This window comes from Pan troglodytes, chromosome 10 (genome assembly GCF_028858775.2).
Source record: "Pan troglodytes isolate AG18354 chromosome 10, NHGRI_mPanTro3-v2.0_pri, whole genome shotgun sequence".
Classification (NCBI taxonomy): domain Eukaryota; kingdom Metazoa; phylum Chordata; class Mammalia; order Primates; family Hominidae; genus Pan; species Pan troglodytes.
In genome coordinates, this window is record NC_072408.2 from 131,601,606 (window position 1) to 131,625,041 (window position 23,436).

Consider the following 23,436-nt stretch of genomic DNA (forward strand, 5'->3'; position numbering starts at 1 on the left):
GGCTAAGGTCGTTGGCTGGGCTTAAGACCAAGGATGTGTCCAAACGCACACCCTACAAAAAAATCAAACCTCACTCAGAAGCAAGATGTTCACCCAATGAGACACACGGGAGGCTAAGTCCCTCGGGAACACACACACACACACACACACACACACACACACACACACACACACCCCACACAAACACAAGAATGACTTAAGGGCCAGGGCAGTGGCTCATGCCTGTTATCCCAGCACTTTGGGAGGCCGAGGCGGGCAGATCGCTTGAGCCTGGGAGTTGGAGATCAGCCTGGGCGACACGGCGAAACCCCATCTCTACAAAAATATACAAAAAATTAGCCGGGTGTAGTGGCACAGGCCTATAATCCCACCTACTTGGGAGGCTGGCTGAGGTGAGAGGATCGCCTGAGCCTGGGAGGTTGAGGCTGCAGTGAGCAGTGATTGTGCCAGCCTAGGTGACAAAGTGAGACCCTGTCTCCAAAAAAAAAAAAAAAAAAAAAAACCCGAATGCCTTCTGGGGCCTGTCTTTTTTTCTGTTTTATGAGCAGGTAGACTTGAATGCAAGAGTTAAAACTGTCTGTGATGTGTTGCATACACAGATTAAGTCAAAATCCTCACCGTGGCTATCAAATAACCAAAGCTGGGCTCAGCTTCCCAGAGGATCAGACATGGGGAGTTTGAAGGGAACCATCCTCGGGGCCTGGACTCTCTCCTGAGCTTGTCACTCGCCTGCCATTTCCCCGGGCAGGTCACAAGACCCCCCACCCCTCCACTCTACAGCCAACGGGCAAAGCCTCCCTGACCTCCAGCCCCAATCAGAGGGAACTTCCCGGACACAGGTTTCGAGAACCCATCTAAAGATTGGGTAAGAAATGCTTTTGCAAGCCGGTGGTTTCCACTTTGCTGCTTTCTACAAATTTGAAGAAAGGTCAAACGGACCTGTCTGCTGGGAGATCAGTGAAAATCGCTTCCAATGACAGATCGCCGTGTGACATTCGCATACTACCCAGAAGGAGTATAAGAATTCCACTCCCAGTGACTTCCTTATGAAAACAAGGCTTCTCTGCACTTGCAGGGACAAAGAATTGATGGTAAAAATTGGTTTCATTCTAGCAACACGTGGCAGTCATTCACGGATACATGAATTAATTGGGGGTGGAGAGGAAGTCCCAGTCATCCCAGGACAAGAAGTATTTCTAAGCAAATCAAAGCCACAATGAGAAACCACTACGAAGGGCTGAAGTTTTTTAAAACTGAAAACACCAAGATGCTGGTGAGGACGCAGAGCTGATGGGAATGCAGCCTGGTACAGCGACTGTGAAACTGGCAGTCCCCCAAAAGTGAAATGCAGAGCTCCAGTTTGACTCAGCAGCTCCACTCCGAGGTATACACCCCAGGGAAATGAACGTACGCCTTCACACACAAATCTGTACATGAACGTTCACGGCAGCTTTGTTCATAGTTGCTGATATGGTTTGGCTGCGTCCCTGCCCAAATCTCATCTCGAATTGTAGTTCCCATAATTCCCATGTTGTGGGAGGGATCCAGTGGGAGATCATTGAATCATACGGGCGGTTTCCCCCATACTGTTCTCCTGGTGGTGAGTAAGTCTCACAAGATCTGATGGTTTGATCGGGGGTTTCCCCTTTCACTTGGCTCTCATTCTCTCTTCTCTGGTCCCATGTAAGACATGACTTTGCTTCTCCTTTGCCTTCCACCATGATTGTGAGGCCTCCCCAGCCACATGAACTGTGAGTTCATGAAACCTTTTTTCTTTAAAAGTTACCCAGTCTTGGGTATGTCTTTATCAGTGGCGTGAAAACCAACTAATGCAATTGCCAAAGGCTGCAACCACTCTACGTGTCCCTCAATAAGTGAACGGCTGAAAAGCACTGGTGTGTGCACCCCATGGAGTTCTGCTCAGCAGCGAAAAGAAAGGAACTATTGCTACACACAACAACAGGCATGCATCTAGAGACAGTGCTGAGTGAAGGAAGCCAGGCTCAGAGGGTTACAGGCTGTAGATCCCATTTAGAACATTCTGGAAAAGGTAAAAATAGCTAGTGGCCAAGGGCTAAGCATGGGGATGAGGGACTTCCCTACAAAGTGGGAGGAAGGCAGCACAGGTCGCAGGCTGGGTGCAGTGGCTCACGCCTCTAATCCCAGCACTTTGGTAGGTTGAGGTGGGACTAATGCTTGAAGCCAAAAGTTTGAGACCAGCCTGGGCAACAGAGCCAGACCCCCATCTCTACAAAAAAAAATTAGCCAGGTGTGGTGGCACACATCTGTGGTCCCAGCTACTCGGAAGGCTAAGTCAGGAGGCTCTCTTGAGCCTGGGAGGTGAAGGCTGCAGTGAGTCAAGATTGAACCACTGCACTCTAGCCTGGGCAACAGAGCGAGACTCTGTCTCAAAAAAAAAAAAAAAAATTATGGGAGCCCACTGTAAAACAAACAAAAACAAAGGGAAGACATGAGGAAATCTTGGGGGATGATGAAATTGTTTTGTGTCTTGATTGTAGGGGTAATGACTCAACTCTATAAACATGTCAAAATTCATGGAATTGTACACACACTCACACACAACTCTAATCTGTAAATGAAAAAGATATATAAAATGCATACCAAAAGGACATGCATTCCAATAAAATTTTGCTTCTTTGATATGTCACATAAAACATAGTGATATAGTTTTGACCAATTGTGTCCTGAGAGTTGAAAGGCAATCCAGATGGTATAGGCTAAATGTTTGTGTTGACCCAAAATTCCTGTTGAAGCCCTAACCTCCAGTGTGGCTGTGTCTGGAGATGCAGCCTCTAAGAAAATAATTAAATGAGGCCCTGATCTGACAGCATCAGTGTCCTTATAAGAGACACCACAGAGCTCTCGCTCTCCCTCTCTCTTCCCCCTTTCACACCGAGGAAAGGCCGTGTGAGGACACAGAGAAGGCGGCCGTCTGAAGCCAGGAAGAGACGCCTCACCAGAACCCAACCCTGCTGGAACCCTGGTCTCAGACTTCCAGCCTCCAGAGCTGTGAGAAATAAATGGTTTAAGCCACCTATTGATGGTATTTTTTCTTTTTGAGACAGTGTCTCACTCTGTCTCGCAGGCTGGAGTGCAGTGGCATGATCACAGCTCACTGCAGCCTCAACCTCTTGGCTTCCAGCAATCCTACCTCAGCCTCCTGAGTAGTTGGGACCACAGGCGCCCACCACCATGCCTGGCTAATTTTTGTATTTTTTTTGTAGAGATGAGGGTCTCACCATATTACCCAGACTAGTCTTGAACTCCTGGCATCAAGCAATCCTCCGGTCTTGGCCTCCCACAGGGCTGGGATTACAGGCGTGTGCCACCACGCCCGGCCTTGATGGTATTTTGTTATGGCAGCCCCAGACCTAAAAAAATTTACCCTTGATGGTCACAAGAAATAAAAAAAAAAAGTTTGCTTCAACTTATATATTTATGTTGCAGACAAGTATAAGAGTGATTAACAAAAGGTTTAAAAGCATCAAATATAAATATCATTTAGATAAAATTTTAGGAGGGAAGAAGAAAGGAAATACAAGTTTAAGGGGGAAAAGGGCATAACATTTCTGACCATAAAAGAGCTTGTTCGTATATTCTTTGAAATGTTCGGCAGTGAATACCCTCTCCTGTCCTAGTTAGATCCCAGCGGGCACACTTAAATACTGATGAAATGGTCTCATATTCAAACATCAACGATGATGACAATCGGAGAAAATTCCATCCTTTGCAATGATCTACACTTAAGATGAGAACTTTTAGATGGCTCCAATCTGTTCTCTTACCCGCTTCTCTTCTTCACCATTTATGTAACAAGCAGAAAGCAAAGGCCTAGAACAACACGGGGCATGTCCTACGGGCACCAGGATTTGTAGATAAATGCACAGAAACACATCCAGGGGGCCCCATGCAAAAGTGGCAAAAGCGTCTGCACTGGGGGCTGTGGGATGGGACTCAGACCCTGCTGCTTCTAAACAAGGGCGTACTCATGCAGTATTTCTATGAAACTCAACATTGCACAAGGTTGAAATTTGAAAACAACAGGAAGGTAAGCCAGCAGCCCGGCCCTGGGAGAGACGCTCTTGGCAGCCACCAGAAAGGAGCTATTGACCAAGAGAAGAAGAGCCCGGAACTTCCCAGAGGCCCCCACCCCCACGACCTCAGCAAACAAGGCTGTCACAGAGGCAGGCATCCCATTTTTTTAAACGTTTATTACTTCAAGAGTGAATTATTTTTCAAAGATGATAAAACTCATTTCTATTCCAGTAGAAAAGGGTCACAGGTTTGCCCCTGGGTCCAGGAGCGCCCGGAAGGCAGGGCCCCCAGGCCTCTTCACCTCAGCCTGGGCACCTATAATCTGAGGGACCCTGTGAGGGGGTGGGGGCAGCTCGGGGGCACAGCCTGCGGCCACTTCGGCCAGAGAGTGGCCGGCTCAGTCCATAGGATGATGTCAGTTTAGGCTGGAGGAAAAGGGCGCCAGACAACCCGATGCAGTGCCTGTGAAGACTTCGGGGGGATCAAAGTCTGGCCGGGGTGGGCGGAGACCCTCGGGCAGCTGCACAGGGCATCTTGTGCTCACCCCATTGTTTTCCGAGGCCTGTGTAAAGGCGCTTTGCCCGGCCTGGCAGGTAGACCAAGGCCAAAGCTCGTGGCCAGGGCCTGGGCACTGAGTCCCCACTGAATTTGGCACAGGAAGGCAGCACTCCCAGCCTGGCCCGTCCTGCATGGGGAGCCACCACACCGGGACTGCAGTGTTTCACCTTGGAGGGGAGGAAGCCTGGGCCCAACGGCTGAACGGGACAGGCCAGGCTCACCCGAGGAAGGGGACGCAGGACCCACAGCCCCTGTGGTTAGGCCTGTGGGCCACGTGGAGAGAAGGTTCCAGAACAGTGCTTGTTGACGAGCCTCTCCCTACAAGTCCCTTCAGCAGCAGCTCCATCCCTGAGTGTCTGCACAAGCCTGCACGCATGTGTGTATGTGTGCCAGGGCGTGTGTGCAGGTGTGCAACAGGCACATGGCAGCTGGGAGGCTCAGGCTGTGGGGCTGGGGGGCTGTCCGCTGGGAGAGTCTGGGAGAAGCGGGGTGTAGGGGCTGGGGGGCCGGTCAGGCCCAGCGGCCAGGCCTGGCTGGCTCACGGTGTCCTCAGGACCCTGTGGAGAAAGGCAAAGCTGGGTGACCACCCACGCCCTGTCACCAAACCCCACCCTCATCCCCGCCCACCCCGGCCCTGTACCCACATCCCCAGCAGAGACTCCACCCCCGCCACCAGGCTGTCAGAGGTGAGAAGAGACTGGAGTCACCTATAGACTCCTGGAATGACTCCAAGGGCCTCTTCATCTCACTCAACACCCGCCTGGCCTCCCCGACCTCCTTTAGAGATGGAGAAACTGAGGCCCAAAGAGACTTAATACAGTGAGGGGCAGAGCAAGCGGGGCGGCCTGTGTGCAGCACAGTCAACATGGAACAACCGGGGCAAGCTCTGTCCCTCAGGAGGAGAACGTATGTTTATGTGTTGATTTATTTTTTATTTTTTAGAGACGGTCTCTCTCTGTCGCCCAGGCTGGAGTACAGTGGTGCCATCATGGCTCACCATGGCCTTGAACTCCTGGGCTCAAGTGATCCTCCCACCTCGGCCTCCCAAGTGGCCGGGACAATGACACGTGCCACCACCACGCCCGGCTCATTTTTTTAATGTTTTGTAGAGATCAGGTCTATGTTGCCCAGGCTGGTCTCGAACTCCTGGGCTCAGGCGATCCTCTCACCTCAGCCTCCCAAAGCGCTGGGATTCCAGGCGTGAGCCACCATGCCTGGCCTGTGTTTTTAAACCCATGTCACAGGACGGTATTCAGCCTGAACAGCATTCATGAACAGAAGACAGGGAGGAAAGCCAGCCACACAGCAATACACGCAGCAGGATGCAGCTTCGGTCACATTCAAAAAGTGACCTCATGCTCATGGCTGCGCACATGCAGATTCAGAAAAAACAAACCCACGTGCCAAGTTCCTGACCATGGCTGCTCAGGGTATGCGGGGCGTGGGACGTGGGGAGGGGGACGAGGGCCACCCAGGGAACGAGTGAAACTAAGGGCACGAGATGCTGGCCATCTTCAACACTGACAGCTGTCAGCAATGGCTGCGTCTGGGTGAGGGGAACTGGATACTGTCATTTGTCTAGTTTGACAGTTGTAGAAAATTTCTCAACTTAGAAATTAAAAATACAGATAATGCTAATGATAAGAATGTGGGGTGAGCCTTCGTCCCACTAAGCCCCCTGCCTCCCTTGCCCTGAGCAACAGAGGCCTCCCTGCCCCGGTGGCTGGGGCTGGAAACCGCTGCCCACTCCGCCCACCTGTGCTTGCTTCACCACGGGGTAGGAAAATCAAACTCCTGCTCAGGGCAGAGAGCGGGCACAAGGGCCAGGGTCTGCTGCACTGAGCCAGGCACGGGGGAGGTCAGCCCCGCCCCCTACACCACCCACTGAGGCAGCACAGGACACCCACAGGTGGCTAGACCTTAGCCATGTGGGCCCAAAGAGCCGTGACTTGAGAAAGTCTCACTCAGAAGTAGAAAGGGGAAACCACCCCCAGGCTGTAAAAGAACCCCTGGTCTTTCCCAAGGAAGACACGTGCAACAAAACCCGCAGGTGCCAGAGGGTGAAGCAGGTTCCTCCTCCTTCCCCTCCTCCTCCTCTTTGCCACTTGTTTGACTGAGGAACATGGACTTGGCGTGGGAGAAAGATCGGTGAGAAGCTAAGAAAGGTCCAGGAACATACCCCTGAAGGGCCACCTGGACAGTTGTCCAGGCTGTTCACTGCACAAAAGGACCCAGCTGAAGGGTTACAGACCAGTGGACACACAGTTTACCAAGCCCCCTGCCCTACAGCAGGCCTCATCTGCCCAGAGGGGCTTTTTCTTATTTATATAAAAATATCCGTTTTCCCCCTCTCCCAAGCAAGGCAGCCCCTCAGGGCCATCCCCATACCCAGGTACAGGGCAAAGGTGTGGGGCCTTCCCCAGGGACTCAGGCCTGAGACTCAGAACAGGACCCAAGAGGGGGCAGCAGTGGCCTGCAGGGGGACCACCAGCCACCACCCAGGTGCCCACCCCAAGCTGAAGCCAGCCACTGGAGGACACTGCATTCCCCGTTTCACATGCCTAGGGGATCCAGGGCGCTGGGCTGGGCTCCAGACCTTCCAGGAGGCAGGGCAGGAGGGTCTTTTCAAGTCAAACACTTGTCTCATCACCTAAAAATTGGATTCTGTTGGCAAAATAAAGGGGAGACCCCAGTTTTGTTTGGGGGGCAGATGACAGGACATCCTGGTTATGTCCAGGGAGGTGCAGCCATGGGGCCCTGGCCACTCTATCTATGCTAAAAGTGAAAAGCTCCCTGCTCTACACTGACCAGGCTCTGACCAGGCCCTGACCAGCCCCCCACCCCTGCACCCTGGGAATCCCAGGCAAGTTTCTGCAGAAGGGAGCAGTGGCTGGAAGGAGCAGGGACACCGATGGGGCCAAACCGTGCACAGCACTACGGTGTCCTGGAGGAATCCTGGGAGAGAGGAAAGGAAGGGGGTCCGGCCAGAAGGCCTTGCCCCCAAGCCTGGGGACCCTGTCCCAGGGAGGATCCTCTCCTAATATTAACACTCCGCCCCAACATGGTCAGACTCCGCCCCCTACTCCCAGATGGACAGGAAGGGCGCCCCAGAGCTTGACTGGGACACAGGGCTGGCAGCGCCTGCCAACGCCAACAGGCTCCTGCCTGCCCACCCCTTGGCATTTTCTTTTTCATCTCCTTGTCCAGCCCTGGCAAGTGAGATGAGTTAGAGACAGCCAAGTGGCCCCAAAGAGTGGGGCTGCTGCCTCACGTCCCCACAATGTGGCTCCCTGGAAAGCTATTTTCACCCAAGTAGGCCTAGCCTCAGAAGCTCTTGAGGGCAGCACATTTTTCAGAAACTAAAATAACAGCTATTATCAGAGGCACCACCGTAGAGCGACTCACCCCTGCCCAACCCCAAGTTGTAGGGCCTGCGGCTCTGCCCGTCACCTCCCCTGGCAAGGACACCATCCCTGGGCACGGCTCCCCCACGACCTCAGCCCTACAGGAACCTGGCCAAGGAAACGCAGAACCCCCAGGGGCATCAGCCTATGTCCCCAGCAGATAGGGCGGCCACATAAAATCAGAACGCCTAGTTAAATGTGAATTTCAGGTGAACTACAGACAGGTTTTCAGGATACGTGCGTCCTATCATTGCACAGGAACACAATAAAAATTACTTATTGCTTACCAGAAATTCATATTTAACAGGCACCCTTCTGTTGTTTCTTGTGTTTCGTTTGTTTGTTTGTTTGTGCTCAATCTGGCAATCCTGCCCTCAGATCCAGTCCCAGGTATACAGTTGGTGTTCAGTTGATGCCTACATTCTTTGTTCTTGGTCAGTCATCCCAGATGTGTTTATTTATTTATTTATTTTAGTTTTATTTTTTTGAGACGGAGTCTCACTCTGTCACCCAGGCTGGAGTGCAGTGGCACGATCTTGGCTCACTGCAACCTCCATCTCCCGGGTTCAAGCGATTCTCCTGCCTCAGCCTCCTGAGTAGCTGGGATTACAAGCATGCGCCACCACACCCAGCTAATTTTTTTTGTATTTTTAGTAGAGACAGGGTTTCACCATGTTGGCCAGGCTGGTCTTGAACTCCTGACCTCAAATGATCCACCTGCTTCGGCCTCCCAAAGTGCTGGATTACAGGTGTGAGCCACCGCACCTGGCCAGTCATCCCAGATTTAGATCAATGCTTCTCAAACATGTTTCTAAATCAGAATCTCATTAGGGTCCATTAAAATACAGATTCCAGGGTCCCACCATGATCCTATTCCAGAAGGCTAGAAGGCTGCCCAGGGATCTGCATTTCTAGCAGACTTCCCCAGGGGAGTCTATTGCACAAGAGATTCCAGAAGCAGCAGGCCTAAGCCTTGCTCCTGTCTTTCTAATGTGACCTTGCAAATAGGCACCAGCCCACAGAATACAAGTTGCCCTCTGGGATCAAAAAAACTGCTATTCACTCAGAACATAGGAAGGGCAGTTTCTCCAAAAGCAAAATACACAAATATGCATCTTCAGTCTGTAGACACTCCAGGTGAAGTTGAGGCTGAAGGAATGAGCAGGACCCCAAATGTTTTAAGCCGCCAGCATTCTACTTGATATGGGAGGGGGCGGGGAGGCGCACGGCATTACCTGGTACCCACCTACAGTTTTGCTTCCTGCAGCACAGAGCCCTTGGGAGCTGATGTCATCAGGGATTCAGAATAGGCCTGAATGGCCTCCTTATCCTTTGAGCCCTTTTTACTACTACTCCAAAATAAATAGCATTTCTCCTAGAAGATAACCAAGCTAATTTATAGTTGACGTTGAAGCCACATAAAAATGGTTTTACACGGTTCTTCAATTTGCAAAAGGCAAAGAGGAAACAGGAAAGGCACATAAGTTTAGAGTCCAACAACCCTCAACGATTGCAGGTGGCTGAGATGTGGGGAGCTGCCGCTCTTAGACATAAGTACAAGCATCTTCAGGAAACACACCTGGGAGGTGGACAAGCCAAGCTGAAAAGGGCTCGTCCACTTGAAAATTTAAGCCAGCGAGGAAGCAAGGTGGGGAGATGGGCCATGGAGACCGACAACCAGTGGACTTAGCTGGGGGGCTGTTTAAAATCAACGAGGAACAGATTGTTCTGTTAAAATATTTTTGATTTATTTTAAAAGAATGACTTGAGAAGAAAAAATTACTGCTTTTTTTAATTTTTGAGACAGGATCTCACTCTGTTGTCCAGGCTGGAGTGCAATGGTGCGATCATGGCTCACTGCAGCCTCCAACTCCTGGGCTCAAGTGATCCTCCCACCTCAACCTCCCGAGTAGCTCAGATTACAGGCAAGAGCCACCATACCTGGCTCAAGTGGAAAATTTCTCTAAAGAGAAATTAAAATATGTTGAGTTTACCCGCATGTGATTTTTTTTTTTTAAATCAGGACAAATTACATAAAAACTGATAAGGCCGGCCAGGCACAGTGGCTCACACCTGTAATCCCAGAACTTTGGGAGGCCAAGGCAGCAGATCATGAGGTCAGGAGTTCAAGACCAGCCTGGCCAACACGGTGAAACCCCGCCTCTACTAAATATACAAAAATTAGCCAGGCATGGTGGCAGGTGCCTGTAATCCCAGCTGCTCGGGAGGCTGAGGCTGAGGCTCCCGCTTGAACCCGGGAGGTGGAGGTTGCAGTGAGCCCAGATTGTGCCACTGCACTCCAGCCTGGGCAACACAGCAAGACTCCATCTCAAAAAAGAAACCAAAAAAAATAAAAATAAAAAAACAAAAAAAACTGGTAAGGCCCTGCTACATCAAAACACACATAATGGGATAAATTTCACGTACGTGGCCTCCAATGAAACCTGCAGGGAGGGAGCCACACTGCCGATCGTAGCATTCTTACTGGATTTGAGGGTGGGATGCTGATTTGGGGGCTGCGGCAGAGAAAGGGACCCTAGCCACAGCCTAGACCTTCTGTGCTTCCTGACCCTCCTTCCCTGTCCCCATTCTGGTGGACAATTTGGAGACAGACAGAAGGAGACAGAGGGATGAGGCTGTCGTGGCCTCCTCTGGCCCAGCCCCTCAGCCAGTCCCCAGGGACCCCCTCATGTGGCTGTGCGTCGTCGCCTGTGGACACCTATGGTGATGCTCTGCCACGGGAAGGTATTCACGGTCTGGGAGTGTGGATTCTGAGTCCTTCTGTCCTCCCTACATAATTCAGTCTAGAAACTGGAGGGAGTTCCCTTTTGCTCGCTGGAGTCACAGCCCTGCTGGGTCCTGGCTCCCCCTGGGGCAGTAACAGAGAAGGGGGCTCCCAAAAGGGCTGGTTGGACCCAATGGTCATTGTTCATCGGGAGCTCAAACGCTAGAGCAGCAACATGATGACAGCTGGTGTCCAGGCTACCACCTCACATTGTGGAAACCTTTTCCCCCCGAAGGACAGGAATTTTGAAAGGAAGTCGGGTTTCAGGTCTGAAAGCCAAGGTGAAGAACCAAGAATGCTTTATTCTCACCCAGCATGCAAGCATGGAAGCAGGCAAGCCTTCCCTGAGACAGGGGAAGAGGAAGAATCATTCACCAGTGCTAAAGGAAGCAGGTGCTGCAGAGGAGCCAAGACCAGCAGAGCAGCAGGGCAGCCCCAAGGCCCCTCAGAAGGCCTCGGCCTGTGGCCCTAGGATGATGCAGGTGGGGGCCACCTCAGAGAGTGGCTTTCTGGTCCATGCATCCAAAAACAGCCTTTCCTGATGCCCTGCCAGTGGGCAGCATCCCTTCCCCTGCCATGGCAGCCACTCGCCCATCTCCACTGCCCCTTGAGCTCTGTGATCACAGCTCTCCTGTCCTTCGTGTGACTGTAGTAACTTGCCTAAAGGCCTGCCTTGCCCATCTTTGCTGCAGATCTCATGTTCTGGTCATTTCTGCATCCCCTGACCTGTGCAAAGGGCCTTGCAGTGAATGCATGAATGAATAAATAAATGACCCCGAAGCAAGGAGGGACACTGTTATCACCCCTCTTCCTGCTGCTTCTGGAGGTCTGAAGCCCAGGGCTGGAGCTCTTCCCCACTTCCGTTCCCTCCTGATAGCAGCTGCCCCATCCTGTTCGAGCCATCGACTTCCTCACCCACTGGGGCCTCCCCGCTGGGCCCAGGCTTCCACCCCTCCCAGCCCAGGGCCCATTCCCCAGCCAGCAGCTGACCTAGTGATTCCCCTCTTTAAAAGCCTCCAATGGCTCTGTCACTCCCAGAATCAGTTCCAAACTGCTCACTGTGCACCACGAGGCCCTGGGTGGCCCGCCCTGTCCACTCTCAGACACCACCTCCTACCTCTGTCCCTGCCCTCACTCCCCTCCAGCCACCCTGGCCCTACCTGACCGTCCGATGTGCCTTGCCTGTCCCTGCCACAGGGCCTTTGCAGTGGCCGCTCCAGGCAGCATTCCTCATGTGGCTGTGTGCTGAGTGCCTCCCTGGCCTCCATGTCAAAGCTCACTATCTACCTCTTCAGAGAGGCCTTCCTGAAGCTCCATCTGTCCTTGTCCCCACTTGCTCCAGACATGCACTCTCCAGTCTGGAAGCTGCATTCAGTTGGTGAGCCCTTGAAACGGGGCCAGTCCAAAATGAGACCTGCTGCACTTGTATCGTACACACAGGATTTCAAAGACTTCATGCAAAAACACTGCAAAAATATTGATGCCGTTTATACTGATTACATGTTGAAGTGATAATACTTTGCATATATTTGGGTTAAATAAGATTAAAATTAATTCCACCTGTTTCCTTTGACTGTTAAGTGGCTATCAGAAAATTTAAACTGAAAACCTCACACGTGGCTCATGCTGTATTTCTATTTGGCTCTAACCCCTCACAGCTCCTATCATGAGTGAAATTATCTTTTCTGCTGATTTACTTGGTTTTCATCTGTCTCCCCGGCTGGAATGCCAGCCCCCCTCAATCCCCCTGAGCAGGGACCTCAGCTGTCTCCTCCACTGCTGTACGTCCCCTCGCCCCTAACAGAACCTGGCATCCCCGGGTGCTGACTTGATGAATGGATGATGCAAGTACCAGGTCTCATTACTCAAAGCCCACCTGCGCCCCCTCCAAGGGAGGGTCCCAGGCCTTCCAGAACAGGCAGAGTAGTGGCAACGCGGCATGCAAAAGACGCAAGCGTGCTGCGCAGCCCCCCGCAGTGACCGCTCCCACTCCGGCAGAGATGCAGGACTGCTACTGGAGGTGGGCTCCAGGCTGCGGTTGGCCAGAGGGTCCGATCTGAGGCCCCTTTCCCCCAGCAGGCAAGCGAATGGCTGTCAGCCCGGGCCGCCCTCTGGCCAGCACCTACTTGGCTCCGGATTTGGCAGATGACAGGGACCAGCAGCAGGACGCAGCCCAGCGCCAGGAGGACGTACTGGGCATAGTGCATCACCTTGGGCATCAACACCAGCTGGGTGTAGAATGTGTGAAGAGTCTCCCCCTCCATGGCCCCGCTCTGAGGAGACAGAATGACAAACACATGAGCTGGGGCCGCAGGCTGCGGGCTACAGCGCAGATGCCACCCAACACCTTCCTCTGTGCCCGCCTCAGCTTTTCCCCACCTCAAGCTTCCCGGCTAAAGCATGTGTTGGGGCCTGCCAGGGACCTCCTCCCTCCAGGACACAAGGTGAGACTACAATTCCCAGACTCCCTTGCAGTTGGGCAGGGCCATATGATCGTGTCCTGACCAATGGGAGGTGGACCTGGCCTCACGTGACTCTCCATCTCGTTCCCTGCCACTGAATGGAGGCTCTCCAGGACGGCGGGGCCACCGGGGCCCTGGAACCCTAAATGACTGCAGGGAGCAGAGCTCTGCCTCCCCATCAACCCACTTCAGATTCGGCTGTGAGTAGGAAGTAAACTTGACATTCGGAGGCTTGTTTGTCCTGGCCATTAGCTAGCCCTGATTTAAAACGAGGTGGGCAAGAAACAATAAATACAGTAAATAAAATAAAATAAAATAATAAAATAAAACAAGCTAGGCCAGAAGGAATTCTGAAAAGCTGCGAGAGAAGTAAGTTTAAGAGAAAAGCTGATACCTTGGAAACCAACTTCCCCACTTTCAGGAGAAGGGGTCATATGCCTCAACAAAATTATTTTACACCCAGGGCCAGGGACTTTACCTCTTCATGCAGCTTCTGTCTTCCCCATCTCTAGGGATCCCTTTCACCTTGGTGGGATAACTGACATAGGGTGCTTGGACAGTGTGAAGCAGTTTCTGATACGCTGGTCCATGTCACAGTCCGGTTACCCTGGCTCAGCCCTCTCCCTTTCTACAAGCTGCTCCCCGCCTCCTGCCTCAAATGCCCACATTGGCTCTTAACAAAAGCCCCCGACGCTGTGCCCAACGCACCCTTACCTCTGCAAACCAGAGCAGCGGCAGGACCACAGGCTCAATCTTCCCAGTTTGTCTGGAAATAAGCAAGACATAGCTGTGTGAAACAAAGTCTTACACCCAAACTTGATCTAATTCTGCTTGAATACAACATCTAAACAGGTTTAGTATAATTTTGCACACACTAAACCCTCACCACCAAATATAAACAATGAGCTGAAACACTTTAGGAGCCATATGACAAAACTGTCCCCAGGCTGAAGGTCTCAGTCTACAGCCCTCAATAATACTTGTAAATAAGACTAACTTTAAATCTTTAAAAGGCGTTTTGGTTTTTTTTTCTTTAGTTGACAAGGTGAGATGTTTTCCCACAGGGCTGTTTGACATCACACAGCTTTGAACCTGTGATCATAAGCTCTGAGGCCAGGAGGGATTTGATTCTGCAATCTCAGTCATCCCTCCTTATGCCATTTCTTACCCTCAGTACAGTACAATAAGATATTTTGAGGGAGAGACCATGTTCACATAACTTTTATTATAGTATTTGTTATAATTACCCTATTCTTAGTTATTGTTAATTGTGGCTATGCCTAATTTATAAATTAACTTTATCATAGATGTGTGTGTATAGGAAGAAGCATAGTATATGCTATACAGGGTTCAGTACTATCCCCAGCTTCAGGCATCCACTGGGGGTCTTGGAATATACCCCCAGGGATAAGGGGTCCACGGTACTTGATTGGCGTGGGCTGAGGGAACCAGTGTTTCGATGTGCTGCCAGAAGGAATCTCCCCTGGCAAAGAGCTTGACAACTTGATAATAATCTTTTTAAACTAAAAACTCACATCTCCTACAGGGCAGAGACCACCAGTGACCCAGCCAAAATCCATTGGTCCCTTTTAGAAACAGGACCCAAATTTTACTCAGGATGGCAATGCACCCAGTTAAAGACTCCACTTCAGCCTCTCTTGTGGCAAGTGAGGCTCTGTGACCAAGTTCTGGTAATGAGATGTTCGCAGAAGCGTTACGTGGGATGGCCGGGAGGGCTGCTTAAAAAGAAGCTTTCACAGCTGGGAGGTGAACCTTTTTTCCCTCCTCCCTTTCAGATGCCTGAAACGCAGATGCAAGGGCTGGAGCTCTGCAGACACTGGGACCAGAGGTGACCTTGAGGATGGAAGCCATGTGTTGGGAAAATGGAACAGAAAGATGAGTGGAACTTGGACTATGAATGTCTCTTGCCATACTTGGACTGTCTGCCTCCAGACATCCTCTAAAAGAAGATTTTTAAAATAACAATATACCTTTGTCCCATTTGAGCCACAACTGTTGAGTTTACTGATCTATACTGCCAAACCTAATTCCACCAATATACCTCACGACCCAGCAATTACGCTCTTCAGAAACTGCCCTAGAGATGCTCACACATGCACACAGAGGCACAAAGATGTTCAGTGTTGCTTGGACTAGCAAAGACAAACAGACAAACGACAATATGTATCTTCTCTATGGCCACATATATATGAATGTAAATAAGTAGGAAAAGGCCTGGAAGGAAGCACAGCAAATTGATGATGGTGGGTACGGCTGGGGATGGCGGGGAGTCACAGGAAACCATATTCTTCCCCTCAGGAAGATATGTTCTTATTACCTGTGAAATTAAAACTTACACATCAAGTTAAAAAGATAATAAAATCCAAAGGGAGAATAAAAGTTAACTTGACACTGCAGAAACGTCACAGGCATGACCTCATCCAGGCTATCAAGGTCTACATCAACAGTGATACAGTATGTTGACAGAATGTACCCAAGATGCTCTGAAATTGGAACTTTCTCTCTGTGGTCCTCCTCCCAAAACCCATCACCCCAGTCTAATCATGAGAAAAGCACCAGACCAATCCCAGTAGAGGGGCATCCTACAAAATACCGGACCAGTGCTTCTCAAAAGTGTCACTGTCATCAAAATGAAGGAGAGATGAGAGACTGTCACAGCCAAAAGGTGCCTAAGGAGACCGGAAGACCAATGCGACCCCTGGGAAACTGTGACCTGCCACGACGAAGGGGACCGTGCAAACGTGACTGCATCAAGGCTCTCAGATGGGGAGAGCGTCCTGGAATATCTAGGTGGGTCCATGCAGATGTGGTTACATCAAGGTTCTGAGATGGGAAGAGTATCCTGGAATACCTAGGTAGGCCCCAGAGAATCACAGAAGTCCTTAAAGAGAGAAGCGGGAAGTCCTAGCCAGAGCAATCAGGCAAGAGAAAGAAAAACGAAAAAACAAAAACAAATTTTAAAACCCTAAAAAAAGAAAAATTAATTTTTAAAAAGAGGGGCTGGGGCGTGGTGGCTCACGCCTGTCATCCCAGCACTTTGGGAGGCCGAGGCAGGTGGATCACAAGGTCAGGAGATTGAGACCATCCTGGGCAACATGGTGAAACCCCATCTCTACTAAAAATATAAAAATTGGCCGGACGTGGTGGCACATGCCTGTAATCCCAGCTACTCGGGAGGCTGAGGCAGGAGAATCACTTGAACCAGGGAGTCAGAGGTTGCAGTGAGCAGAGATCATGCCATTGCACTCCAGCCTGGCGACAGAGTGAGACTCCGTCTCAAAAAAAAAAAAAAAAAAAAAAAAAAGAGGGAAGCAGGAGGTTAGAGGCAGAGAGAAATTGGACAGTGCTACACTGCTGGCTTTAAAGAGGGAGAGGCCAAGTGCAGTGGTTCACGCCTGTAATCCCAGCACTTTGGGAGGCTGAGGTGGGAGGATTACTTGCACCCTGGAGTTCAAGACCAGCCTGGGCAACATAGTGAGACCCCCGTCTCTACAAAAAAAACACAAAAATTAGCAGGGTATGGTGGCACATGCCTGTATTCCCAGCTACTCAGGAGGCTCAGGTGGGAGGATCGCCTAAGCGCAGGAGGCCAAGGCTGCAGTGAACTATAGATCATGCCACTGTACTCCAGTCTAGATAGCAGAGCGAGACTGTGTCTCAACAACAACAACAACAACAAAACAGGGAGGGCTAGGATTAAGGTCATGAGCTAAGGAAAGTAGGCAGCTTCTAGAAGCTGTAAACGGCAAGGCACAGGTTCTCCCCTGGAGCCTCCGGAAGGAACAAGGCCTGCAGATACCTTGATCTTAGCCTTGTTGTGTTCCTTTCAGACTTCAGACTCCCAACACTGCAAGATAGTTTTTAAAAGTGAGCCATGACATTTGTGGCAAAATTGTGATAGCAGCAAAAGGAAATGAATACAGCAACTCACACTCAGTATGGAGCGGCAGGGTGGGCTGGCTCACCACTTGCCCCACACAGACCCCCCCACAACAGGTGTCTAGCAGAAAAGGCAGTGTGGCGAGGTGGTTAATAGTGCACACTCAAGCGTCGCTGCCTGGGTTTGAATCCCACCTGGGCCGCTGTGCAGGCACGTGCTCACGTGGCAGGCCCGAGCCCTTCCACCCCACACAGGCTGCTGGCAAGGCTGGCCCGGAGCTGGCATCTGGGAGCCTGGATTCGGGAGGCCTCCCATTGCTCCCTAACTGACAAGGATGGCTCACTGTGCCTGAGCAATCTGTACAAGTAATGTGGTTTATACTGACCACCAGCTTGCCTTCTAAGGGTCTGGAATTTCAGTACCTGCCAGGCAGAGGGTGGCCACATGACCAGCCCCTAGTAAAAACCCTGGGCACTCAGTCTCTCTAGCGGGCTTCCCTGGCAGATGACATGTCACGTGGGTTGTCACAACTCCTTGCAGCAAGAATTGGGTGACTCCCCTGGGAGAGGGCTCTGGAAACTGGCACCTGCTTTCCTCTGGACTTGGCCCCGTGTGGCTTTTCCCTTTGCTGATTTGCTTTGAATCCTTTTACCGTAATAAATCATAGCCACGTGTACAACCATATGCTTCGTCCTGAGGCTTCCCAGCAAATCGTCGAGCCTGCGGTGGCCTTGGGACCCCTGACACAGCCACTTACGAGCTCTGTGACCTTGGGCGTGCTACTGAGCCTGTGTCCCTTCTGTATAAGCGAGATATTATAATGTAACTCTTCCTAGGACTCTAGGGAGGATTAAATGCAGTAATACATGTAAAGTGCTTAGAAAATTACCCGGCATATAAAAGTGCTTGGCACATTTATTATTGTTGTTGTTATAATTGTTAAATCCCAGCAAAGAAATGGACACACAAATATTCTGTCACTTTGCCATGCACAGCAGTAGGGAGGGGAGATGGAAGTCACTGAGGGGCGGTGACGAAAGTCAGCACAAAAGGCTCAAATACCACAATCAGAGACCGGGCGCGGTGGCTCACGCCTGTAATCCCAGCACTTTGGGAGGCTGAGGCAGGTGATCACCTGAGGTCAGGAGTTTGAGACCAGCCTGGCCAACACAGTGAAACCCCGTCTCTACTAAAAATACAAAAATTTGCTGGGCGTGGTGGCGGGCACCTGTAATCCCAGCTACGCGGGAGGCTGAGGCAGGAGAATCGCTTGAACCCGAGGCGGAGGTTGCAGTGAGCCGAAATCGCGCCATTGTACTCCAGCCTGGGCGACAAGAGCAAGATCCATCTTAAAAAAAAAAAAAGGCTGAAATCCCCCAATCACAATTATTGGAGGTCTCTCAGGCCACTTGTTAAGTAGGGTATTGCACAGTGAAATGGGCTCACACTATCACCCTACAGAGGACGAAACACGATGGGAAGACAACAGACGGTACCATTTACTTTGGCTGCTTTTCTCTGAAAGACTTTGTAAGAACCAATGGGAACTGTATTCAAGTAACACGCAACCCCACTGCCTTTACCTAGCGAGCAAGGAGCACAGAAGCTTCCCGGACAGGTCACGAGACAGCTCTGCTTCCCGGCAGCTGTGTCTCTAGACTTTTCCCACGGCCATCCCTCGTGGCCCTCCACATCTGCTGTTGAGACCACTTTCCTGGAGTGCCTTGTTCCCAGTCCACAGGGAGGTCAGCAGCTGTGCGGCCCAGAGAGGTTGGGTGACCGGTCCACAGGTCACTGGCAGGCACAATCCAGCTGCCCGCGTGAACTGTTTGTTAAGAATGTGAATTAGGCCCAGCGCAGGGCTCATGCCTATAATCCCAGCACTCTGGGAGGCGGATCACCTGAGGTCACAAGTTCGAGAACAGCCTGGCCAACATGGTGAAATCCTGTCTCCACTAAAAATACAAAAATTAGCTGGGTGTACTGGTGAGCACCTGTAATGCCAGCTACTTGAGAGGCTGAGGCAGGAGAATCGCTGGAACCCGGGAGGCAGAGGTTGCAGTGAGCTGAGATCATGCCACTGCACTCTGGCCTGGGTGACACGGCAAGACTTTGTCTCAAAAAAAAAAAAAAAAAGAATGTGAATTACCTCCCAATAAGTAAAAATTGACAGAGCTCCTGTTAAAATTCAGATTTGGAAGTCCTTTTGAAAAATGCAGAGGATGTGGCCACACTGAGCCCGCATTTCCATGGGGCTACAGTCAGCTGGTGCTGGGAAGGGGCTGTATCCTCGGCCCCAGGTCGCCTCTTCTATCTGGGTCACCCACTTGGCCCCAGATGCATCCCAGTTAGCAGCCCAGGTGCCACGCGGTGGAACCAGAGGGAGGACTTGGGCTGCAAACGCCTGTTCCATGCCTGGGGCTGTTTCCCCACCCACAGATCCATCAAGAACAAATTCCCTAAGTGGCCTCAAAATATAAAAATAAAATGCAAGGGCGGGATGAAGGAAGAGAGCTCACAGTTATTACTCGCTGCCGTGCTCTGACAAAGTGTTATTCTTTCCAGCCGAGAGGCATTTGACAAAGCTGAATAGATGCTCACATTCCTGCAACCCAGGGATTTTTCTAAGAGAATTTTTTTTTAACGAAACTATTTCAGATATGCTAAGAAGTACAGACACTGACATAGCAACAAATCAGTATAATCCCTCACCAAGTTCTAGCAACGTGTAATGTTATAGCAAGTGCTGGTGCGCGTGGGGAGGAACTGGAACCCTGCTGCACTGCTGCTAAGAATGGGGATGGCGCCGGGCACAGTGGCTCACGCCTGTAATCCCAGCACTTTGGGAGCCCGAGGCGGGCGGATCACGAGGTCAGGAGATCGAGACCATCCTGGCTAACATGGTGAAACCCCATCTCTACTAAAAATACAAAAAATTAGCTGGGCGTGGTGGCGGGCGCCTGTAGTCCCAGCTACTTGGGAGGCTGAGGCAGGAGAATGGCATGAACCCTGGAGGCGGAGCTTGCAGTGAGCTGAGATCACGCCACTGCACTCCAGCCTGGGTGACACAGCAAGACTCCGTCTCAAAAAAAAAAAAAAAAGAATGGGGATGGGGCAGAGGCTGTGCAAGTCTGACCGTTCCTCAAACGGTTAAACAAAGAGTTAACATAGGACCCAGCGATTCCACCCCTCGGTACATACCTAAGGAAAACGAGAACAGATGTCCACACTGGGACTGACACAGGAACATTTACAGCTGCATTATGCATAACGGCCAAGGCGTGGAAACAACTCAAATGTCCATCAACCGATAAATAAATGTGGTCTATCCAGACAGTGGAATATTATCCAGCCATAAAATATACTGATCCATGCTACGACATGGATGAACCTTGAAAACGTGATCCTAAATGAAAGAAGCCAGTCGCAAAAGACCACATAGTGTATGATTCCATTTATATGAAATGCCCAGAATAGGTAAGTCCGCAGAGATAGGAAGTGGATGAGCGGTTGCCTGGGGCTGAGGGGACAGGGAAGTGAGTGTTAATGAGTGTGGGGTTTCTTTTGGGGGTGATGAAAATGTTCCAAAATTGATTGTGGTGATAGATACACAATTCTGTGAATATACTACAAATCACTGAATTGTGCATTTTATTGGGGGGGTTATTTTTTTTATTTTGAATTGTGCGTTTTAAAGGGGTGAGTTTTATGGTACATGCATTATATTTCCATAAAGCTGTTTTATTTTAAAAATCAAAAAGAGGAAATCAGTGCTGAAAAATTCTTGTAAAATGAATAGTGAAACGTAAGAATGCTGTTTGGTAAGTTTCCATTTTCAAACATTTGGTTTTGCCAGGCTTTCATTTCTGCCACTCTGTCGTGTAGGAAACAGCTTGGATTGAAGCTCTGGCTAATTGGCGGGGAGGGGGTGAATGTTAAAAAAGAAAAGTGGAGGCCGGGCACAGTGGCTCACGCCTGCAATCCCAGCATGCTGGGAGGCCCAGGTGGGTGGATCACTTGAGGCCAGGAGTTTGAGACCAGCCTGACCAACATGGTGAAACCCCATCTCTACTAAAAATACAAAATTAGCCGGGCGTGGTGGCACATGCCTGTAATCCCAGCTACTCAGGAGGCTGAGTCAGGAGAATCGCTTGAACCTGGGAGGCGGAGGTTGTGGTGAGCCAATATCCCGCCCTTGCACTCCAGCCTGGGCAACAAGAGCGAGACTCCATCTCAAAAACAAAACAAAACAAAACAAAAAAGCGAAAGAAAAGTGGTGTTCTGGGGAAGGAATATCAGGATGCAGGTCAGGACCTGGCTCAAAACCAAGACTCCTCAGGGAGAAGATCCACAGGGACTGGATTCCACCCCCAATAGGACCCTCTCCCCTCCCCATGCCCTGGTTCCTGGGGTATGTCACTGGAGTCTGGGACCACTGGAGCACTGAGCACCTAATCTCTCAATGAGCAATGCAGCCCCAGCTCCCAGTCCCCACTCACCCAATGCCTGCGACAGATTTCATGTAGAGGCTCAGCTGCAGTTTCACAGAGCAGTTCATGGGGATTCCCGTGACCTGCGGCAACAAACACAGTGAGGAGACTGGCCACCCCCAAGCTCCAGGGACACCGTCAACCCTCCTCTCCCTGGTCCCAGTCAAGAGGGTGGGCGTCCCAGCTAACTGCCCAGTGGAGCTTGCTTGTATCTTACCTAAAACAAGCCACAGGCTGGGGGGGTCAACAGTTCTAGAAATGCTGGGCAGGTGCACTGGGATCTCCTCTCCTGATTCTAACCCCTTATAGGGAAACAAGTGCTTCCCACACAGTTATGTTCACAGCCTCAAAGAGGTTCCTTCTATAAAGCAAGGCTGTCTCAGGGTGGAAAATACCTAATCACTTTCACCTGTCCTCCTAAGACAGCGTTTCCCAAAGTGCAGAATGGCAATTTGTCCATGCTCCCTCTCAACCTCCACATTCAATAAAACAGACAAAAGTCCCTTCTCAATTCACTCCCAACTCCTCCTGATCATTTTGAAGAGTAGGTCTCAGCCAGGTGTTTGCATGGTCTTTAATACCCCTCTAATACACCTACACAAAATCTCCACTTCTAACAATGGTGCTGACAGCTGGCCCCAGGTTCACTCCTGCTGACAGACAACAATATTTTACATAGAGCCTAATATTTTTTTCCTTGTTCATTTTTATGGTTGTCTTCTTTTTTTGGAGAATTTTGTAATTTCCTATTTGAGGTAGTAAGAAAAAGCTTCCCTTGTGCAGAAATTTATTTTTATTTCTTTTTGAGACAGAGTCTTACTCAGTCATCTAGGCTGGAGTGCAGGCAACCTCTGCCTCCTGAGTTCAAGCGATTGTCCTGCCTCAGCCTCCCCAGTAGCTGGGACTACAGGTGTGCGCCACCACACTCGGCTAATTTTTGTATTTTTAGTAAAGACAGGGTTTCACCATGTTGACCAGGCTGGTCTCAAACTCCTGGCAGCAAGCGAACTGCCCACCAAAGTGGGATTACAGGCGTGAGCCACCACACCCAGCCTATTTATCATTATTATTTTTGTAGAGACAGAGTTTCACTACGTTGCCCAGGCTGGCGTCAAACTCCTAGCCTCAAGTGATCTTCCTGCCTCAGCCTCCCAAAGCAGTGGAATTACAGCCATGAGCCACTATACCCAGCTCTTTTTAATGAGACTTTTTTTTTTAAGTAAATAACAGAAGTGACACACATGTGTCATCAAAAACAACAGGAAGGTGGTTCCAGAATGAAGTCAGGAAATGATAGTGGAAATAAAACTAGATTTGAGGTCAGAGAACTGCAGTTGGTTCTTCTTAACTGAGAGTCGCTTCCTCATCTGTAAAACAGAGAGAACTCTCCCAACCTGACAGAATTTTTGCAAGAGCAAAAGTAAGGTATGCAAGATAGCCACACGCAGGGCCATAAATGCCTAGGTTATTTTCACGTACACTATAGGGAAAGGATGTTTTCTTCATTATGGCCCAGCATGCTGAGGACCTTCCAGGCCCCTGTGGCAAAGAAGAGCTCATCAAAGGCCTCACTTACGCCCACGACTGGGGAGTGCTTGCCCTCGAGAGCCTGGTGGGATGGGCATGAGATCACCCGTGAGTAGAACAGAGTTCACGCCACAGGCCTGAAGCTGCTCTCCTTAGGAATTCTGCTGGCATCTGGGAACCCAGATTTCAGGAGGGTCCCCACCATCCCCTAACTGATGAGAGTAGTTCACTGGGCCGAAATTATTTGTACAAA

The 23,436-nt window shown here is 50.5% G+C and overlaps 1 protein-coding gene across 11 annotated transcripts in view; it reads right to left on the bottom strand.

Annotated features, from left to right (window-relative positions):
* Positions 1 to 3,438: 3,438 nt before the first annotated feature.
* The window catches only part of SCARB1 (scavenger receptor class B member 1), an 87,520-nt gene continuing 67,522 nt past the window's right edge, over positions 3,439 to 23,436 (bottom strand). For 4 of the 11 annotated variants that reach the window (XM_003314015.7, XM_054664701.2, XM_063785287.1 and 1 more), the window contains 5 exons: positions 21,666 to 21,739; positions 13,980 to 14,031; positions 12,930 to 13,076; positions 9,265 to 9,393; positions 3,439 to 5,171 (listed from right to left, as the gene is read on the bottom strand). In XM_003314015.7, coding sequence (XP_003314063.1) covers positions 9,265 to 9,393; positions 12,930 to 13,076; positions 13,980 to 14,031; positions 21,666 to 21,739 — 402 coding nt within the window. In that variant the 3' untranslated portion in view covers positions 3,439 to 5,171. Of the gene's footprint in view, positions 5,172 to 9,222; positions 9,459 to 10,040; positions 13,077 to 13,979; positions 14,032 to 21,665; positions 21,740 to 23,436 lie in introns of those variants that run through there. The other 7 variants (XM_509475.9, XM_063785289.1, XM_063785288.1 and 4 more) reach the window with 4 other exon arrangements.